Source organism: Styela clava, chromosome 15 (genome assembly GCF_964204865.1).
Source record: "Styela clava chromosome 15, kaStyClav1.hap1.2, whole genome shotgun sequence".
NCBI lineage: Eukaryota > Metazoa > Chordata > Ascidiacea > Stolidobranchia > Styelidae > Styela > Styela clava.
The window spans coordinates 11,148,006-11,168,886 of NC_135264.1; the positions used below are offsets into that span (position 1 = coordinate 11,148,006).

The 20,881-nt window shown below is 34.0% G+C and overlaps 2 protein-coding genes and 1 long non-coding RNA gene across 3 annotated transcripts; all 3 read left to right on the top strand.

Annotated features, from left to right (window-relative positions):
- The first annotated feature begins 308 nt into the window (after positions 1-308).
- On the top strand, positions 309-10,650 carry LOC120333804 (uncharacterized). Its single transcript, XM_039401181.2, has 8 exons — positions 309-910; positions 2,520-2,712; positions 2,940-3,075; positions 4,197-4,271; positions 6,797-6,949; positions 7,808-7,992; positions 8,352-8,677; positions 9,006-10,650. Exons 1-8 carry the CDS (start codon positions 501-503, stop codon positions 9,247-9,249), a joined length of 1,722 nt encoding a protein of 573 aa, XP_039257115.2. The 5' UTR covers positions 309-500; the 3' UTR covers positions 9,250-10,650.
- Positions 10,651-11,844: 1,194 nt separating this feature from the next.
- On the top strand, positions 11,845-15,009 carry LOC120334536 (uncharacterized). The gene is made up of 4 exons (XM_039402045.2): positions 11,845-12,374; positions 12,674-12,885; positions 13,890-14,089; positions 14,320-15,009. Exons 1-4 carry the CDS (start codon positions 11,982-11,984, stop codon positions 14,544-14,546), a joined length of 1,032 nt encoding a protein of 343 aa, XP_039257979.2. The 5' UTR covers positions 11,845-11,981; the 3' UTR covers positions 14,547-15,009.
- Positions 15,010-16,899: 1,890 nt separating this feature from the next.
- LOC120333864 (uncharacterized) lies at positions 16,900-18,475 on the top strand. The gene is made up of 4 exons (XR_013480579.1): positions 16,900-17,082; positions 17,262-17,398; positions 17,613-17,779; positions 18,331-18,475. It is a non-coding gene; the product is annotated as an uncharacterized LOC120333864 (long non-coding RNA).
- Positions 18,476-20,881: the final 2,406 nt, after the last annotated feature.

Here is a 20,881-nt window from a genome sequence, read left to right on the forward strand (position 1 = left end):
CCACAGAGATTTTTAAAATAAATAAACGTTAAAGCCTACTAGCGATATTTATAATATATATATTATATATAGTGAAGTTTGCGGTGTCGTAGCAACTCAACATAGCAGTGAAGCAGTTTATACATATATATATATGTGAAGAAATTGCCACAAAACGTTACACATTGTTTGCAACCCAAGTTTCAATCTCGAGAATCGATTCCAGTGCATCGGAATCGATTCTACTCGATTCCGCGAAGAATCGATTCTGTAATCGAATCCGGACTCGATTCCGCCATCTCTACACATAACCCATCACATTTTGTGGCTTTAATTTAAGTTGATTACGAGACGGCGCGCGCCGACAAGTTCGCCCGAGGGAAAAAGTGATTTTAAAAGGCCAGTTTGGGAAACAGAACCGGATCATTACAGTAAATGGAAGGGAAAGGTAGCTAAGCCTTTAGAGTTCAGGTTGTACAGAGGTTACTGTTTACAGTCTGTTGTTCGAAGTTGGGGTCAGGATGTCACGATTTTTCGTTGGCAGGAAAACGATATTTGCCTTTGTTGTTGTATTAGTGATGAGATATGTTATGCATGTAAACATAACTGTACGTGGTCGAAAAGACCTTTCCTCACAATACTTTGACATTGGGATTCCACCACAAATGAATTTCAAGGATGAAAGCGAAACAGAGACTACAAATCGTCAACAAGACTTCAAACATTTAAACGTAAAGGTCGCAGAAAATGATTTAGAGATAGAAGCACCTGGAACAAAATGCGCGGATAAAAAAATAAAATGGAATGATGGGACCATTCCGAAATATGTTATGAATCCGAATCTGTTTCTTATTCCTACACTACAGAATGGACCTAATAATCAAATCATTGGACTGCAACAAAGTATTTTGGTTGCATTGCTACTAAACAGGTAAGGTAATGTTATTTGTTTGTCTGTTTTCAGAATAGATCTGATACAAAAATAGAAAAGGTACGGACAGTTATAAATTGTCAAAGAATAAATTACGAAAACAAACGAAATAGGGTCGCTCTGAAGATTGATTTATTCAAATAATATCTGTAGCAAGTAGAGGCATTGTTTCTAAACGTTATTCGTATACTTTATTCTTGTTAACAAAGTTGCTGATATTTAGGTGCAAATAAACAAAACCTTAGTCGGTCAGCTTGCTTGTTTATGAGCTTCTAAATTTAACATAAGATTGTCTTCATTTCCGACTAATTTAAAACGTGTATGATAAACGTCCGCTCTGAAATTGTACTGTTTGGCCATGTCACTTTCGCCGAGGTACTTCTCTTGGTTTAGAGATGTTATTTATCGGCACAATTTACCGACTAATGCAACCGCCAATGTGCCATAGTGCAATTCCTAATCCTAAAACCCCCCTGTACTCGCCATTACCAATAAATATTCCCACAATTTTTCACTTTTTATATCAAGTTACACGTGCAAAAATGTCTTGTTAAATAAAATAACTCTGAAAAGAATTTTGATTGAGGATGATATATTTTCTGAGTACATGAACATGGACAAAAACGTAAATGACGACTGTGTCCAAATTATAAAATTCTTTTGATTACGTATTTCGTCGGAAGGCAGAAATTATACTTAATTACCGACCGTGAGTTGCGCGCTTCTTAAGGTATATATTTTAGCAGCATGCTTGCTTGGTGAAATATCGCCAGTCCTAAACTAAAACTAACGAGTGATCACAATCTAACTTAATTGACTGTTACTAAATATCGGCTGACACGAGCGTTAAAACGAAACCAAGGAAAATTGGGTACTCCCGTAGTATGTGTACCAGGTAAGGGTTAGGCCATGCTTTTATTCCGATTTTCCTTATTTTAGTTCCATTACGAGTTCGAGGACTGTCTGTTGTAGCCAAGTGAATAAACCCCCTGCCCATAGATTTCAGTCCCGTTACACAACTTGATGTAAATTAAGTGAACAAAATTAGTTACCTCCATAAGTTACCTCGCGAAGTGGTCACAGTCATTGCAAAAATGCTAACACAAATAATGTGATGAAATACGCAATCATAGCTAACGTCATAAATATCCAAATCTATTCCATATATGGCGATGAATCACAGTTCAGAAAGTGAAATAAGAATGTTATACTGCTTATAAAGCCCAATCCAGTTGTTACAGATCGCTCAAATTTAATTTAAAACAACCACAAAATCTAATATACATGTTAAACCTGTTGATTTACTTCTTCTGATATTAAATTTGTAACCATAAGCCATACCCCGGGGTATTTGCTGTCAGTATTAACTTTGCTAACGATACAAATTGTATGTTTGTATGGTTATTACAAAACCGCAATGCTTTCAAGGATTTTGTTTAGGATTTAAAGTAGAGTAAACTAACAGAGAAAACTTTTTTACCAGTTTATTTCTTTAGCTCAAATCCCGCACTTTATTTGAGAGGAAAAAGTTAATTTGTTTTTCTAGCAACTTAAAAATATTGATATTTTTTGTTTTTTTTTGCTACCAATAAAATTGTTACTGTTACAGGACTCTTGTTCTACCACACTTTTACGAGCACGCAATGTTGGGTGTAACGTTCCGAAATATCGTTCAACCAAAGTACAGAATAAATGTTCAAAAACTACGGCAATTTATATCTGTTATACCACTCAAAAAAGCTGTCAAATTGTGCAATTCAAAATTCGATGCTGTTTTTACCACAAAAGGAACAAAAGTCATGGTTAGATTTTACCTTTTAATATGAATTTATATTACATTATTTTGATCAAAAATTGAAAGGATGCCAGATCTTTCACATAAAATGCTATTTCGTCATCCTCATTTTTATTATCATGTTAATGCATCAGCTAAATCACCCAAATTACTGTTATTATTAATTTTTGAAACTGTTCAAAGCAAGAATTAGGAATTTACACCTAAAACACTTACCATAACCTCACTTTACAGCTGGCAGCCGCTCAAAAGTTAGTTCTCATTGAAATGGAAACAGGATTATCAGCAGCAAACTATGTGAAAGGTGTAAATAAGCACGCCCTAGATGAGCTTGAGCGTTATGTCAGAAGGAACAAACAAACAACAGACGGTAGGAAATATGAAAAAGTGAAAATGAAAGCACATATTTCATTTCAAAATGTCACAAATAAAATTGTTGAAATGATTTATGCCTTTCCTTCATACAAGGTTTTAGAGGTGCCGTCTCTAATGCTTATATGTAACTCATAATTTTAAGCAGAAATTTTAAGTCAGGCTTACACGCTAAGACAAAGTGTTCACAAAGAAACGAACAAACTGCAAATATTAGGATAATTTTAGTGGTGAATGATGTTATTTTCCAGAAGAAGGTCTTTGAAAAAGTAACATTCCATTGTGAAAGAAATCACTTACTGAAAATACCACAGTCGAATTGTAGGAATTGTGACGGTTAATTACTTCCAATACTAAATGAGTAATAACTGTCCGTCGTATCAATAGTTTAATTATATAGTACGGAACTAAACCGTGGTCTGAACAACACCAAAAGTAAACGTAAACTAGAATATGCGCCTATAAAGAGGTCCTCAACTATAGCATCTAACGGATACGGATAAATGATTGGTTTTGATCTACATTTCGCAATGAATACCACCATTGATTCTTTAATACACGGGTATTCATTAAAGTCTTTATATTTTTTAAATTGCAAAGAGGATTATCGATACCACATATAGTTTTGTGGTCCTTACCGGCAAAAAAGGTAAAAAATAACTTGAACAAACTTGAAAAAAATGACGCAAACCAGGTTAAGATATATTGAGAACTGACTTCATTGAAAACTTGAAATTGTAGCGGAACTTGAACGACTCTCAGTATTTGCACTTTATTTTATGATAGCTTCCCAAACAGCAAATTATTTTCGATTGTTTTTGAGTTACGTGTCTGTGAAAGTGGACGATATTTTGAAATCATATGATGTTTAGTTACCAGTATAAATTACTTTTTATGGCAGCTTATATTTTATAATTAACCTGTAGAGTAGATGAACCTAGTCACTCGCAGTGACTTTCCATTGTATCTTCAAACCTAATTATGACGTCAAATTACAAAATTCAATAACCTTCCTCTTATTGAGATACGAAACACGTCAATAATCGAAAAATATAATATTTCTTGAAAGGGCAGAGAAATATTTGGCATTGGCATAATTTCTATGTTTTACTTACACAGTGGATCTACTTTCGCAACGTTGGTGGCCACATAGCCCGTCTGATTCTCAATGGATGTACAGGATACTAAATCCAGGTAAATGAGTGATCATTTTACGATGATGATATTTGAGTACATATGGGAAGTAAGTCTTTGACTCAGAAGACCAATTTATATGTTTTGAAATCCTGCGTAATCACAATCTGATTAGCCGACAGGGGCAAATGATAAGGCAGTCAAAGTCGTTTGAAGCTCATAGTCAAATTAGTAGAGGCTTTGATACCGGTAAGCCGACACTTGGGTCAAATTACAACCTCATGGTAGCTTAATGGGGCTATTATGATAACGCTTTAGATATTAGCGTTGCAACAAGCCGTAAATCAGCAGTGTTGTGAGCGGATTCACTTATGAGAGATCAAAACCCGGACGAATAAATTCGGTTAATATGTAAAAAGTAATAATATCAACTCCAAGACACGAATAAGCCCACTCAGCTGAAATGACCGCGTGTAAAATGTGTTATACAAAATTGTTCACATGTAGGCTTGCACGTAATTTACAAATTTACGGAATTACGGAATTATTTCGAATTACGCAAGCGAAGTCACGAATTACGTAAAGTCGTAATTATTGGTCGAGCGCTTTCGCGATTGAAACGAGCTCTCTTCAGAGCAGTCAATTCCGTCGATTGTAAAAAATTAAAGTTTAAGTAAAAGAAGTTAGAGTTCCGGTATTCGCAGCCGTTTTTCTCTCTCTTGTTAGGCAGATGGGGAGGGCATAACGCGTCATTTACTAACCTATTATCAACTTAACTAAGATGGCCAATGTACATATTAACCGTAAATAAGGAATAGAATTGTGTCGAGACCGATGGACGCCAACACACCTGGTTTCAACTTCTTCGGGTGAAATGAGTGAAGAATGTAAGAGATCAACTTATAAAACATGGTCTATTTGTAAATGTCGTGATAATTAATGTCGCGCTTATCAAACAGCAAGAGACGGAAGAGAAATTGCGTAATGAACCAACGCAACTTAGTCCTTTCGGCATCGGTAAAGCGATTGAGACGGCAGAGAAACAACATTACGACGGGATTTCCCGTGTTTATTCTGCGCGAAATCCATTTTCTATTACAAAATCTTGATGTTCTGTTACCGGTTTTATCGTTATATATCTGTCCGGACTTGGCATTGCTCAATATGTTTTTCACAATGCCTCGCAAATCGCAATATGTCGGCCAAATATGATTACCTGTCTTTACCAAATGCGGCAACTTATTTTGATTTATCGTCGACCTGAATACCACCGGCACTCGACCAAACTTGTGTCAATCTTGGCAAATAGGATTGTCGACTTGAGTTAGAAAAATAAATTAATATTTTCATGAGTGCAAAATAAATGTCACAAAATGCATTGTTTTGCGATATAACTTTGTATTTTCGGAGAAGGCATGTCATATAAGTACGGTATTTTAAATAATGCGCAAATAATTAATATTTGATCTAAATTTATCGTAAATAATGTTATAACATTTAGGCCGCGAAATGATTTAATGTAAAATGAAGCATGGAATTCGGAATATCGTCAATAAGTCGGCATCAATAATTATTATAAAATGCTAACTAAGTAGTAAAGTCGGATATTGTAAAAAACGGTGAAATAACAAGTCTTCGTCGCGAGGCAAGCGAAAGTATAATCAAACGAGAGAATACGCTTGTAGTTGATTAATAAATTAGCAACCCGGAATTTTTATTCAATATGAAAGTCGTATTAATACGTCAATACGATTTTAAAAAAGTGAACTATCGTTTCTTAAATATATTACCAGTGTTGGTAATGATAAAATTGATCGCATAAAATTTGGTGATAAAGTTGATAAAGGAAAATCAAAGCTAATACAAAAGATAAAAATCAGAATAAAATTATTTTGAATTCACTCCTTGATATTTGTCTTTAACATCTGTCTCCGGCGTGTGGTACTGCCGGGAATATGAAAACCAAACTTCGATGTCCCATTCGGAATAGAAGTGGATTAAATTGGTTGGTATGCTAGGTTTAAATGTGTGAAAAAAATATCGCAATTACGGGGTCATTACGTAATCGATTTGGCCGTAATTACGGAATTGATTTTTGTCAATTACGTGCAAGCCTATCACATGTAATTTAATTTTGGAAAATATGTTTTCTTATAAACTCAGAGATACGCCCATCCTAGAAAGGTGTTACCAATGTGCCCGACGGGCGACTCTGTGAAACGCCAGCGCTTGCTTAACACGGATAACCTATTCCGTGAAGATGACTAATTATCATGAGACTTAATTAATTACTGAATTATTCACGTAATCTCTGCAATTGACAATTTGAAGGAATATGAAACATTACAAAAATAAGGGACAATTATGGGGCTTGTTTTATTAGAAAAATTTGTCATAAAAGTTCTCATCTAATGTGGGAATTCAAGAACTGCTGTAAATTGATAATGATATATCGACGTACACTTGATATGTTATTTTAGTAAACAAGATAAAAACTGATGAATATATCGTGTATTAAGTATACGCGATTATTATCAAAGGCATACCAGAATTGGAATAACGTTTCCATTTTTTTTTTCAATCAGATCACCCGGTATCAGTTCCTCTGTATCCAAACTTCAGTCCAGCAGATAAACAAGTTGAACTGGAGGACGTACCGACAGCTTACAAAACTAATGATAAATGTGCTTTATATTGGTTCCCGTTCAGAGAATTTCACATCGATTTTCCATATCAAGGTAAGTTTTTCTTATCAAAAATATCAACAGTGTGGTGTTCTTGCGAGTCTAATCGAAGTAACTTCATTACGATGAATTGTAAAAATAATGATTTTTCAGTCATAATAACACGCTTGTCGTTTTTTTGTTTGTTATAATATTATATTTCCGAATCAAGCATTGCTCCAAACAAGCCCCAGGCAAAGGGTTCAATATTGGTATGTAGTTACTACGTTTAGAAGAAATATCGCCGCGATATGACCTACCTCGGAGTAGGGATGGCGGAATCGAGTCCGGATTCGATTACAGAATCTATTCTTCGCGGAATCGACTAGAATCTCGAGTTTGAAACTTGGATTGCAAACAATGTGTAACGTTTTGGGGCAATTCCTTCACATATATGTATAAACTGCTCCACTGCTATGATGAGTTGCTACGACGCCGCAAACTTCACTATATATATATATATTTCGCTAGAAGGCTTTAACGTTTATTCATTTTAAAAATGTCTGTGGGTTCTGAGGCATTCGCTTTTTTTTGTGCGATTTTGTCTCCTGTGACAGATTGTATATCCATACTATTTAGTTTCGGCCTTCTTGTCCGTCCAGAATTTGAACATCGCTGTCTTGCTTGATTTCATATGGTATTGCTTGGGTGGGTATGTTTTTTCGGTAATATGTCGAGGAATCGAGATTCGCAATCGAGAATCGGAATCGAAAATTTAGGAATCGGATAAGAATCGAATACTTGTAAGTACTCATACTTGGCATCCTTACCTCGGAGGCGAGTGAGGTAATCCCCAGTTTATGAAGTCACAGTTCACTTGGACTAATATTCGGAGTTTAAAATTCAATACCCTTTTGTTTTCTCATTTCACAGATGCATTAACAACAACGAAAGTAAAAGATTTACAAAATATTAACCAACAGAAAGCATCAATAATACACGGAGACATTCTCAAATATTTACAACCACCCGAGCCAGTACAAGTATGGGCAGATGAATTTCGTAAACAAGCACTTCCACGGGATTATATTGCTCTTCATTGGAGATTTGACGAAGAGGTAAGTCTCTAATGTCTATTAATCTAACAAATTTACTGAAGGCAGTTCACAGCAGATTTTATAAAACCTTATTTACAATTTTGATGAGGATGTGGTTGGTGTATGGATTCTTTTCCCCCTCAAAGACAGTTGAGTTAAATTCAAGAGCTAGCACTAATAGTTTGGTCAGTGCTGTAACAAAATAATGATAATCTGTATGGCCATCGATCGTAATTTTTGCTCAATTTCTACTAGTTCGTGTTTAAAAAAAAAATCCAAATTTGTATACAGCGCAAAGTAGAATACGAGCATTTTTCTGTTTCTTATGTCAATACCAATAAATATATATATTGAAATGTAAGTATTTTTTCCTGTTTCAGGATTTCTTCGACTATTTGTGTAAAGAAGGATTAGGACGAAACGAATTTTGCGAAGGTGTGAGGCGAGCTCACAATGCATCAGCCATTGCGACATCAATACTGAGACGGACTTATGATATAAAGAAAGAAGTTGGGAAAACCACAACTTCGTTATATTTTGCAACACCTCCAACAATAAAAACATTGGTGGATGACATAAAAACAATATTAAATAACAATAATCTTGTTCGTAACATTTTACAAAATTTGAAAATTTTTGAAGAAGTTCAACCACCCATTGTGATATCAGTTAAAGATTTGAAAAGCTTTCTTCAGCAAAGGCACAGGTATGAAATCAGTAATGTCATCAGTAGAAATTGCAAAAGGTAAAAATAAAATTTTAGGAAATTTGAAAAGATTTTATTATTATCTTGAAGCTGATTAAAATGCAATATTCGTATATACTCGTATGCAATATTCCTATTCGTCGCGACATAGCATCTGACAATTCTAATCATTTTTTGCATTGTACATTGCGCTTGATCGACAATATATCTCTTGTGTTATTTCCCTGAAAATCAAACTCACTGTTTTTATGGTAGGGGCATTCAAAAGACGACTGGAGACATATCCCATCCCCATTTCTAACGAATCTTTTCATGTCTCCTTGTTCAGTGGATGTGACATGACGGATCCGCGACAACTTCCTGATACAATCTCCCAAATTGAGATGAAGCTGTGCGAAGAGAGTTCTTCATTTTTATGGTCTCGTCAAAGTACTTGGTCTAAGAATGTCCTCGTGCAGAGATATCTTTCGAAAGGAAGAACAATCAAAGAGCAAGATTTTTCTGTTTCTGATTATACCTTAAAAATTATGGATGGAAAATTAAAAAAGAGAAAAAAGTTTAAATTTATTTGAAGAAGTGATTTGATTTCATTTTACTCTATGAAATTTCTTAAAACGCATTGTGAATATCAATGAGACACTGTAACATAAAAAAGCAAAACATTAACTAATATAATACAATAGTTGTAACTTTTTTCTTCATATACTTTTGCTATCAATTATGCCATAGTCAAGTATGGAGTTGATATTAAAAATGGTTGACGCGAAGGAGTGGTTCTGCCATAAACCCTGGTATAATTTTTTCACGAAAATTCGTAACGACTTTTTTTAATCATGTTTAATAAGAGGCCTATACTATAATAGTTTATCGTTGTATGCAAATGATCAGTCTGAAATCTTTCTTATCAGATAAAAATAGCTGGAGAAAACTGACTGTAACTGTTTCACGATGCCTTTTAACTCTTCTGTAATTTGTTATGTTAGTCATTTTAACTTTTATTACTTTCCGTGCAATACTTTTCTTATTCAGCGTCTTATTTCTGTGCTTATGTGTCATTTATATTGTTTGTTTTATATATTAAGTTACACGCAATAAAATAAAATAAAATTTCAGCATATTATTTATTTACACAGTTATAATTTCACACAACAGTCTTATCTTGTAATTCGAGGCATTTTTTATGTTATCTGGTAACGTCCTTATTCGAAGCTCTCCATGAGTAAAATATTTGTTTGTGCCTATAAAAGAGTAAACACACCAGCATCCCCTTGTAAACATTATTTGATTCCCAGATATCCCTTCAATAAGCGGGTTGTTTCCAATGAATTCAACCTTGTGGCCTTCCTAATTATAGAAACCAAATAGGCCTAGGGATCTTTATGATGTTGTAAAAAATCGGTTTCTCTCTAAGTGCGAGACCAATTGAATTTAAATTTTTAGTAATTGAACCTGGAGACAGTCACTAGAAGGGTATGGTTATTATTATTATTTTTCGAATACGCCAGAAGCCGACATTAAGTCAAAATGTTGTATTTTATTTAATTCATGAGAACACTGTTATATGAAAACATATCTTCATATGATATCTGGTGGAATTATTTTCATATTTGTCTTGAATTTCGCTTACATTTAGATTATCGGTATTTGCTCCATCGTCTTGACTATTTATATAATTTATTTTTTCATGTAGACCTTTAGTCTGGAGTAATGAACGAATTAATTACACTAACGAGTTTAATTTTGCGCATTATACATACTCAATGACTCAATTTCACATATGTTATATTATCAAAACCTTTAGGTTGATAACATGTAATATTAGTTTTTCTACATAAGTCAAATCCTCAACTAAGTAATCGTGATGCTACATACCCTCATCAAATATTTTACGAATGTCTAGGGATGTAGTTAAATAGATGAATCTGAGCCTTTTTTATTGTCATAAATTTTAAAATAAACCTGTGATTGACTGATGGATGTGATATTTTTTATTTTTTTTTATTAATGACTTCTTAGCCATACTTGAAAGGAATAATGCAAATGCTTACATTACAGGTATCTGTATTGCTTTTAATGAGATGTTTATCTGTATTCGCCAAAATTTTGTCTATGTGAACTAAAGATTGGAAAGAGGATAAAATGTCAGCGTAACAGAATTTAAATTTAGTGTATTCAGTGCCGGAGGCGTAACGACAAGAATGTAATATTTAGTGTTCGCTTTTATAGATTTCCAACAAGACAGCATTCGTAAATGCAATATACAGCACAGCATATCAAAACACAAAACACAATATTGTTTTACAACGTAAATCCAATAATAATGCCCTTAAGACAATTTACCATTCCAATTTACCACTCGTATAACAAGTTTGTTACAAGTTTTTCTAAAGTGTATTATCTTCCCTCTATCTAATTATTATTTACATAATTTTTCCAAATTGCTTTTGCTGTAAATTTCTCTCGATTTGTCTCTTACTAATTCTATTATATATGTTAGCAAAGTTGCGCTCGCTCTCAAGTTCCCAAAAATATTTGGGTTATAGTCAAAATCTGTTCACTATCATGACTAATGCATAGCCTATGTGTGTAGCGAATGCAGTTACTTTTTACACTAAACCAGTAACTACACTATAGGTGTCGCTGATTGAAGACCCGACCAAGTCCCTCGCGATTCCTGTTGCACAATTATCGTTACTAGTCTATTTATTTTCTGTACCAATCTTTGTTCATTTGTTTTTTATGACGACAAATAAATGATTGGCTGACTGACTAACAAGGATACCAAAATTCTTCGAACGGCCTGATAATATTAAATTGTGTTTTAGATAGCCGTGCATACATAAACCATACTTGCCGAAACAGTGATCTACCGTATTGTCTTATAACAAAATTAAATGGCTACAACCAGACATACGTCGTTTTGAAAGTCTTACACTAGTAACAATGGTATCGGTATTGCCTAAACAAATCCCAGAAGAACATAAAAGACTCCTAAAACATTCAAAACATTTGTCGCTTAAACAAATGGAAAGATTTTTTATATTAAGATATTACTATTTACAAAACATAACTTATTGTCTTGAAAATAATGAATGTATAACCTATACAACTTTCACAAGATTTTTGAAACAGAACTAGGCGTTATAAAGTGCTAGATTTTGAAAAAAATTCGTATAGAATTGAGGAATAAGAAGTTACTGCTTTTAAAAAAACACGGTTGGTTTAGTTTTTAATGCGAGGATCAGGCTCAGAATACAAAAACAAGTTCACTGGTATTTGACATGGACAATAGTATTAATACAAAATGAGTTACTCAAACATGGGATCGGATGATACACGAAGAAGTTGGTCTGAGCCCCCACATATAGGCAGTAAATATATTTCCGACAAGTCAAAAACAAATCCAGCATCTTCATGGAGAGATATGGGAGTGCGTAGGACATTTCCTGTAGCATTACATCAAGCAAAACTTGAGCCATGGCACTCGGCAAAAGTCATTAATTATTCACATCGGACAGCATCACTAAGGTTGTCAAAGCTGAGTATATCAAATAAAAGAAAGGGAGTACGGATAAAAGCTAAGAAGACGATTCTGTCATTGAGAGGTACAGAATTGCAAAATCCACCTAAAGATCTCTTCGAAATGACAGATTTGGAATCTCTATCTATGAGTCCAGAGAGAGAGTCGTGCTTGGAGGTAAATATAATCTACAGTGATGATTTTTGTTACTTTGAGTAAAATATATATTCAATTGACAACTCGAATGAATAAAAATATCAATAAGTTATAATAGCTTATGTTAAAAGCATCTCTAATATTCCCTTCGATTTAGCAGTCATTTCTTTCACACTAATTCGAAGCATACTGTGTAACAACTAAGATTTGTTGATATGCTGGATTAGGGTAGATATAAAAGTTTGGCTAACGATTGGTCAAAGCGTATGCTATGTCATTCTTGTACAAAGTTGTTCGCAATCATTGTTTCACATATTCAGTTCAAGCTGACCGAAGTTCCGAAAGAGATCAAAAACTTAAACAACCTTCGTCAATTAGTGCTTGACACAAATGAATTGAGAGAAATTCCAAACGAAATATCAGATTTGAATCAACTTGAAACACTCACGTTAAGCAACAATCGACTTGCTGAGTTGCCAGGAGGATTTGCGAAATTGTCAAGTTTACGAAGCCTACATCTTGCTAATAACAGGTAAAACAACATATAGATTGTCTCTCCATTTCATAATGGTAATATCAACCGATATAAATATTGGATGAGTAGAAAAAGTAAACATTGCAAAAACAAAAGTTTGGAATTATGTTGTTGAAGTTGGGGAAATAAATTGATGCTATGTTGAGAAAATATTAATAAAGATAATATATATATTTGTTCACAATTTTGTTGTAATATGACCTATCGCACTTGATTAATTTTCGGTTGGTAATATCCAAATCAATTGATTTGCATTACATTCTTCGAAGATATTCGTTGTTCGACAGGCAATAAGAGCATTTGTTAACAAGTGGTCCGTCGATTCATTGTATATAAATTCAATCCGAGCGAATGAATATAGTATTTTGGGCAAAAAAAGCATTTAAAGTTTCAATCAATAGATTATAATTAGCCTCTTGTCACGTTAAGTCAAATTTATAATTAGAAAATCTTCAAATCTGGTAGCCTACAATTATAATAGATCGCTATTTTTGTGCATGGAGTGATAAGCACATGCAAGCCTTTATTGAAAGGCTGTTAAAAACGCGAAGTCAACTTTTTTTTTGAGTTTGTGTTGAAAATTTAACTTCGATTATCACCTTTAAAGTCTAAAATCAAGACTCCATGGAATTCGAAATTACGTCTCATTGACGCCAATGAACTCTTGCCCAACTCCGACTCCATATGCGAATAAACGGATAATACAAATTTTAGCACTTGTTGGCGACAGGCTAATCATTCTCTTTAACAACATCTAACGACACGAACCAGAAGACTATAGTGTGCTCAAGGTCGGAGAAAATCCTCATACGCCATACATGTTCCGAATTCGACTCTGTTTCTGAAATGAGACAAAAATCCTGATTCATTTACCAGTAGTTTCACGATCGGTTTTTAACTTTCGTTTGATTTTCAATTTTCTACCTTTAAAATCGCCAAGTTTAATTTAGCTGACTGATTGTTACTAATCATGCGTACCGTACCGATGCTTCTTTTTGAAGATTCGCTGAGTTTCCCAACGAAATTTGCGGGCTGGTCAGTCTCTCGTTTCTGGATCTCAGTGACAACTCAATACGAGAGATTCCTGACGAATTTGATTGGTTATCTTCAACACTACAAACTCTCCTATTATACATTAACGATTTACAAAGACTGCCGGAAAGTTTTGGCAATTTAACAGAGCTAACGACACTCTGGCTTGGTAAGTATGAATTAAAGTAACTCATACTTGATAATTTTATTATACGCTTTGTCTTTTAGGATAAGAACAACTCTAAAATGGCAGTAATGGGAAATTCGAATTTACTCGTTTGAATCTATCATATTATTCACATCGTCAAAAATCGGTTCGAAGAAGAAATTCAGAGTATGTCTTGCCAATGAAGATAACTGTAACTAAGCATTCAGTCTATCAAATTATTTCATTTTTAGGTAAGAATCGGCTCGAAAGTTTACCAAAAAGTTTTGGCAAGCTGGTCAATCTAGATTGGAGCGATTTCCCCTCTTCTTCTAATATTGACGAAAACCCCCTTAAATCACCACCATTGTGGGTTTGTCAACGAGGAGTAAGTGCAATTCGTGATTATTTTTCCGGAAACAAACCAGAAAAAATTACGGAAGAACGAAGAGAAGAAATAGAATTGAGTTTAGAAGACTAAGATACTCAGTTTAAACATGAAATGCTAAGCGCAATTTACTCTGAAAAGGAACCTCGTACAAGAATTCACTGGTATGTGAAAAACTACTATTTCTGGGAGGACGAAACTTTAATGATTTGCCACCTTAAAAACTTGTCGGAAAGTTTTTTCCTAAACGCAGAGTGGCAAACGTGGTATTAGGTTTCGTAATCAGGAGCCACTACCGTAACTACCGTACGTTACTTTGCGTATGTCTCTGATCGACTGGAATATTATTATAATTGGTGAAAATATTTTTTCTTTTGCTTTCATTCAACCAATAGGCCACCAAGTTTGAGACAGTCAAACTTTATGAACTTATTTATGACTGAATTTTTAGTCAGTTACAGCTTTTATTGGATTTACAGTGCTAAATGCTACAGTGCTAACTAGCTCATCGTCATCAATTTTACTTTTATTCGTGTTGAAATAAAGAATTATTAGTTACAAAATTGAATTTTATTCGCCCCATTTAAGACTTTATTCATGTTACACATAGTTAAATTAAAAGTTTTTTTATAAATGGAAATTGAACAAAATAGGTTATATATACATTATTTATTCTAGCTGTTACAAGTATGAAAGAATTTGAGATGATTTTAAATAAATATATTGTAATAATTCAAAAAAAATGTAAGTAAAAAAATTTACTTGGAATGATCCCAATTTTTTTTACCTTGTTTAAAAACAAGCTTCTTTCATCAAAAAAACGGCCGAAATTTTAGAGTTGTCTAAACATGACTTATCTGTAATTTTCTTCGGTAAGTTTTCCAAACAGTTTTTTCACGTCGCCTTTTGTTGTGTCTACCACATTTGATGGACATCTCGAAAAGCCTTATTTGAACAAGGCGTTCCCATAGACATGCCAATACAGCAAAATACTTATGACTTGAAATACGTTCACACTTCGTCGCGCGGAATATCTTAGCTGAGAGTTTGTTACGGGTCAACTGAAGTAAATGAATAAGACATCAACGTAGACATGCAATGTTGCTATATGTTGCTTTCAAAAAAAAATGCTTTTGACATGACCTAAGTTCACAATGCTTCGTGCAAAATATTTGTCTGTGAGGAATAAAATCAAGGAAAAAATGTAGGGTGAATAAATAAATTGAATACAAACCCCGCGAAATTGAGGCATTTCAACATCACACGACTGCAAATTTTTCAATTCACAATTTTTGGTGATGTGATACATAGCAGAATAGTATATAAAATATTGAAATGTTTTGCTTGTTCCATTTGTGGAGTGTAAGAATACACATTTTTCGACCTAGTTCCCATACATGTAGGCATGTTATCAATTCAATTTGCTGACTATTTCATACCATAAGTTTCAGTTTACCGCATATTATCGACTGGATTTCAAATGAAATGTTGATTTTCATCATCTTTGAGTCTTGACATGTCGCCCTTCATCATCTTTAAATACGATGCATGCATGCACAACCTAAAATGGTCAGTATCGTCAATCCCACAGGCTGGCTGGCCAGTGGTTTTTCATTTGGTTGGGCGGAAACCTAATTTGAGGCTTGCGGAACCCCTTTGAAATACAGTTGTTTAATTGTCTTATTATTTATAGTTTATCACAAATCTATCTTTAACTGTAAGGATGTAAAAAGAATTGTATAAACTATAAATATATATAAAAGCAACTCATTACTAGTGAAATATGAAGAGGTTTGAAATGCAACAAGCGTACTGATAGTGACAAACCTGATAGGTATTTGATTATATTTAAACAACATATATATACATTATATTAATACATACTCCAGGATTTAAAAGTGAAATCGCGAAACCCCTGGATTGGTGGAGCGGGAACACCGGAGTTTACATGGTTATTCTAACATTTTAGCACTGGAAAATCATGTTATAGAAACCATTAACTTTGGTGTATTTTTGATATAATAATGAAAAGTTTTTGAAACTAAAACACAATTAATATTTTCGCGTGTTTGGCGTTTTGTGGAATACCCCCGTTAAATTTCATGACAAAAATTGAATCAATAATTGACAATCATACGACTCATACGTGACCATATTTTGAAAACAGTTTTTATGAAACTAGAAGACTTTAATGTTTAGAATATATAAACCATTCTAAATGTATGGGATCCCCTTCACCACATTCAGAAAACACCCACGCTAACGCCCAAAATACAAACATTTTTGAAAAGGCATTATTGACGAGTTCTGTCTAACTCAGACAAAAAAGACAACATTGTTGTAAAAATATGGGATGCTAAAAACAGATAGTTGAACTTGAGAGAGAATATGGAAGCTATAAAAACTTTTCACTTTGCCACATTTTTCATACTTGAATATTGTGTGAGTGACATGAACATATTAATTGTGTCTTTACTGGTGGCCCAAGTGGGTAATCTTGCCTGGAGTGCTGTGCAAGCTCCTGTTCACATCACTCCGTCATTTTCGGAGTACATTTCCCAAATTTTATGGGGTCAAAGTGGAAACCAAGCTTTTGCTAAACTACGTGCTCGCGGTGACGCACTACAAGGTAAGCCATAAATATCATAGCATATATAGAAAAATAGGGTTTTATTTTTTAAACCCTTTTTTTTAACGAAAATGCTGAATACTTCCTGATTAATTTTGATTTCATCTCGAACTAGATTTTCGTCCGCAGCAGAAAAACAAAATAACATAATTTAACTAAAGTTGTGTTTGTTTTCGAAGATGCAACTTGCACTCTTGGAATGAAGAAAGGAAAAATTTGGGACGGCAGATAAGAAGTTACAGTAGCGCGAATGCAACCCTGATAGGGAAATATGCTAGACTTGATTATCCAAATAGGTCATGGGCAGCAAAGAAAAGTAAGTTATTGGCGTGACAACTTAGTACCAATGATTCACAAATATACTATCAATGAATACTATAAGCTTAGTCAAACTGTTTATCATGACCTTGAATCGTGGTTCAACCATTTGTTACGTTTATTTTGTTTAAAACATGTATGTATCTATAAATGTACTCCGAAAACTGTTACATTGAGGACAGATAGAATTATTTTTAATTTTTTTCTAATAGATTGAGTCGGGCAGGGGATCCGAGTCGACCTTCGTAGGTACGGATTAGTAGCAGGCCTAATAACACAGAGAAGACCATTATCTGATCAGTGGGTGACACCATACAAGGTTCAATGTGGAAAAACAACGAAGACCTTGAAATTTGGTTGAGAGAATTCGGAAGATAAAGTGAGTTATATCAAATGCAGGAACTTAGTTGAACAATTTTTTAGGGGCAATGTAATTTGAGTTTCATTGCGTCAAAATAGTGTTGGGCCGCTTATGAAATAACTTAAACAAGTTTATCAATCGTTTTGATACATAGATGTTTTTTTGTTTCAAAAGCCATTGTGGTTTTGACAGCAATTAAGACAAGAATATTTTCAACTTCTAGACTAATCGCATTCGAATTTATTATTGAAAATAGAATGCTTTATAACTTTTTTTTAATTACATACCGCGAGTTCTATGAGGAATATTGTTTTACCATGATTTTCTCTAGTTTTTAAAACAAGACAGCAATAGTCACGAAAATGAAATCTCAAAAGAAGAGTAGTGCACTTTTAAAAAATCAACAAAATAGGAATAAGCTATCACTATTTTTTAAATCCTGTCCGTAATTTACTGGCCACAATGACACTACCACAACTCTGGGACTACCAATACTAGTTTAAAATTAGCAAAATTACTCATAAAATATTCGGCTGACGAGCTGTTAATTGATATTCGTTTTCTTTCAGCTGTTCAAAGGAAACTGGGACCGTAGCACAAAAGTTGTGACCAAGTTCCCGCAGCCCATGTATTGTCGCTTTATACGCATTTATCCACAAACATGGTACAAGCACATGAGTATGAGATTCGATGTAATTTCTAGAGTATGTGCAGACGATACGATTCTAATGTGCTTTGGCCTGATTTCTGTTAATTAAGTTGAACAATTCTTTAATTGTTAAGCATACATGTATCAATAAAGTGCTAGAATATGCGCAAATTGTGTGTCATTTTTTCAGAATGCATAAATGGTGTGGAAATAATAATATGACAGAAAGCAATTTTAGGAAAATTGAGGCAAGTTGAATTTCAGGCATTCAAAGCCACGGGAAAGAAAATCCCGTACCACGGTGAACCTCCAAATCAACCCAAAATGTCAAGAACCCAAAACATGATTAAAAGAATGTAATTACGGTAAAAGTATGCAATTTAAAAGCAGACAATTCGATTTAATGGAAAATTTGCTACTGTACTTTTGATATCATACATGTTAAACGTGGTTCTAATAAAGTTTTTCCACGGCGAATTCTCCGTTTGGTTTTGATGAGAGATAACGATGGAAATCTTTTTACGAAAAACAGCAGTAACATAATGGCTTTGACACTGAGCTCAGAATATTCTATTTCAAGCGATATCCAAAAGTGTGGCAATCTCATCCAGCCGTTCTGATAATGGGCGTAGGAGCCCTGACCAAGTTTGTTTTACGCACCAATAGGGGTTAAAGCTCACAAATTAAATACGGCTTTAAACTTATTAGACCTATTCAGTGATAGTATATGTGAACTGATGGACTATTATGCATCAGGCGAGCTCAATTTGAGACATTAATTTAATCAACAACTTACTCTTACTAAGCCAAGGCGTTTGGAGACGAAACGCAAAGTTCGTTCATCTTACATGGTGCTGTCATTCAGTTGTAATGTTGTGATAGACGCGGCTTAATGCCATGTCTTCCGATAATGTCATCTAAAATGAATGTATACTGCCGGTCTATTTCCTAACGTTCGTCCGGTATGGATTGATAATTCTAACGATTAATAACTCCTAACCCAATACGCTATATGAAGCAAAAACGAGAGAGCGAGTACAACCCCAGGTTCACAAATAAGAGAGAAATACAAATCTTTCTGATATTTTACAGGAGATAAAGATATGAACTGCACTATATACAAAGTCAATATCTTGGAGTGATGTTCAATCCTGGGCCTTGTAAGGCTGCAGTAATCTCTTGATCGAAAAACGTTAACAGCTTTCTGAACCAATTTTGTAGACATGACTTCATAGTCGGTACTTTTATGTCGTTAACATTTATCAATGGGTCTATGAATATATGCATCTAAATATTTAAACGATACGTGCTTGTTACATGAATGAGCCGAATGATCAGTTTCGAAATCATAAAACGGAAGTGACGTAATGCAAACCAAGTTTACTTCCGGAAATCAACTAGTTATAAACAGGAAATATATTTTACTAAGCAAAAGTAGAATAATATTATTTAACATCAGATTCTAATTTCAGCTAACTTATTTTATATGTCAATTACCATACATGTTACAATTATATACCAGACGTTTTTCAAGTATAGCATACCCTTATTGGATCCCTATCATACGAATTCACTTGAGTACCAAATTATATGTCATTCAAGTTCATTTTTAAATAAACTCAATGGATGCGCGTGAATATTGTACAAATACCATATGTACTGTAGACGAAATTAAACAGAAATCCCCCTATTTTATAAAAAGAAACGAAATATGAATTTTTATATTCTTTTAGAGTTTCCATTTAGGTCTGTACATACTCTATAAAAGATGGAATTTCAATACCATGATGTTTTATCACGACTTGAGACAAGTAATGTTTTGTATTATGACGTATGGATCACACGTTTTAACCGGTTATGGAAAATCACAAGCCGTCCTATTTCCGCCTTGACTGGGAATGAAATGCCACGTGTTTTCCAAATGAATGATTTCCACATTCAGTTAGCACTTCATTTGATTAATTTCATGTAATATAATGACTAATTCCACACTTACATTAATCTCAGAGCATCAATCGCACACGATAGCTTCACCAGTAGAAATGTGGCATCACGTAATGTCGAATTGGTAAATCAGGTAATGCTTTACTAATCACCAGCGTGGTAATTTGAATATATAAATATATAGCCTACCCGTGAGTTGTCTTTTAAGCTTCCGCGAAACAATTTTCTTATTAATCGCATGTACGAAAAGAAACTGCATCAAATCCATGCTGTAACTTTCAATATCTAAATAAATTATTTAAATAAGTTCAAATTGCACTAAAATAGTGGCAATCTAAGATGTTTAGTATCATTTAACAAAATTCGTTATTCCTTTGTAAGATGACACTGAACTGTACAGCCCTTGAGATTTTTGTTACCTCCTGGCAAAAATATGGCCATACACTGAATAGTCTGTCCACAAAGGAAAGATCGAAAATTATTCACGGTTTGAGGCCCAGTATAGCAGCAGTAAATTTTAAGTTCAT

What these genes read in the sequence shown, in the direction of transcription:
- LOC120333804 (XM_039401181.2), top strand. Translation starts at nt 501, where the DNA reads ATGTCACGATTTTTCGTTGGCAGGAAAACGATATTTGCCTTTGTTGTT. An exon ending in GTTGCATTGCTACTAAACAG is followed by an intron (nt 911 to 2,519) that starts GTAAGGTAATGT and finishes TTACTGTTACAG; the next exon opens with GACTCTTGTTCTACCACACT. An exon ending in CAAAAGGAACAAAAGTCATG is followed by an intron (nt 2,713 to 2,939) that starts GTTAGATTTTAC and finishes CTCACTTTACAG; the next exon opens with CTGGCAGCCGCTCAAAAGTT.
- LOC120334536 (XM_039402045.2), top strand. Translation starts at nt 11,982, where the DNA reads ATGAGTTACTCAAACATGGGATCGGATGATACACGAAGAAGTTGGTCT. An exon ending in CTACATCTTGCTAATAACAG is followed by an intron (nt 12,886 to 13,889) that starts GTAAAACAACAT and finishes TTCTTTTTGAAG; the next exon opens with ATTCGCTGAGTTTCCCAACG. An exon ending in GCTAACGACACTCTGGCTTG is followed by an intron (nt 14,090 to 14,319) that starts GTAAGTATGAAT and finishes TTTCATTTTTAG; the next exon opens with GTAAGAATCGGCTCGAAAGT.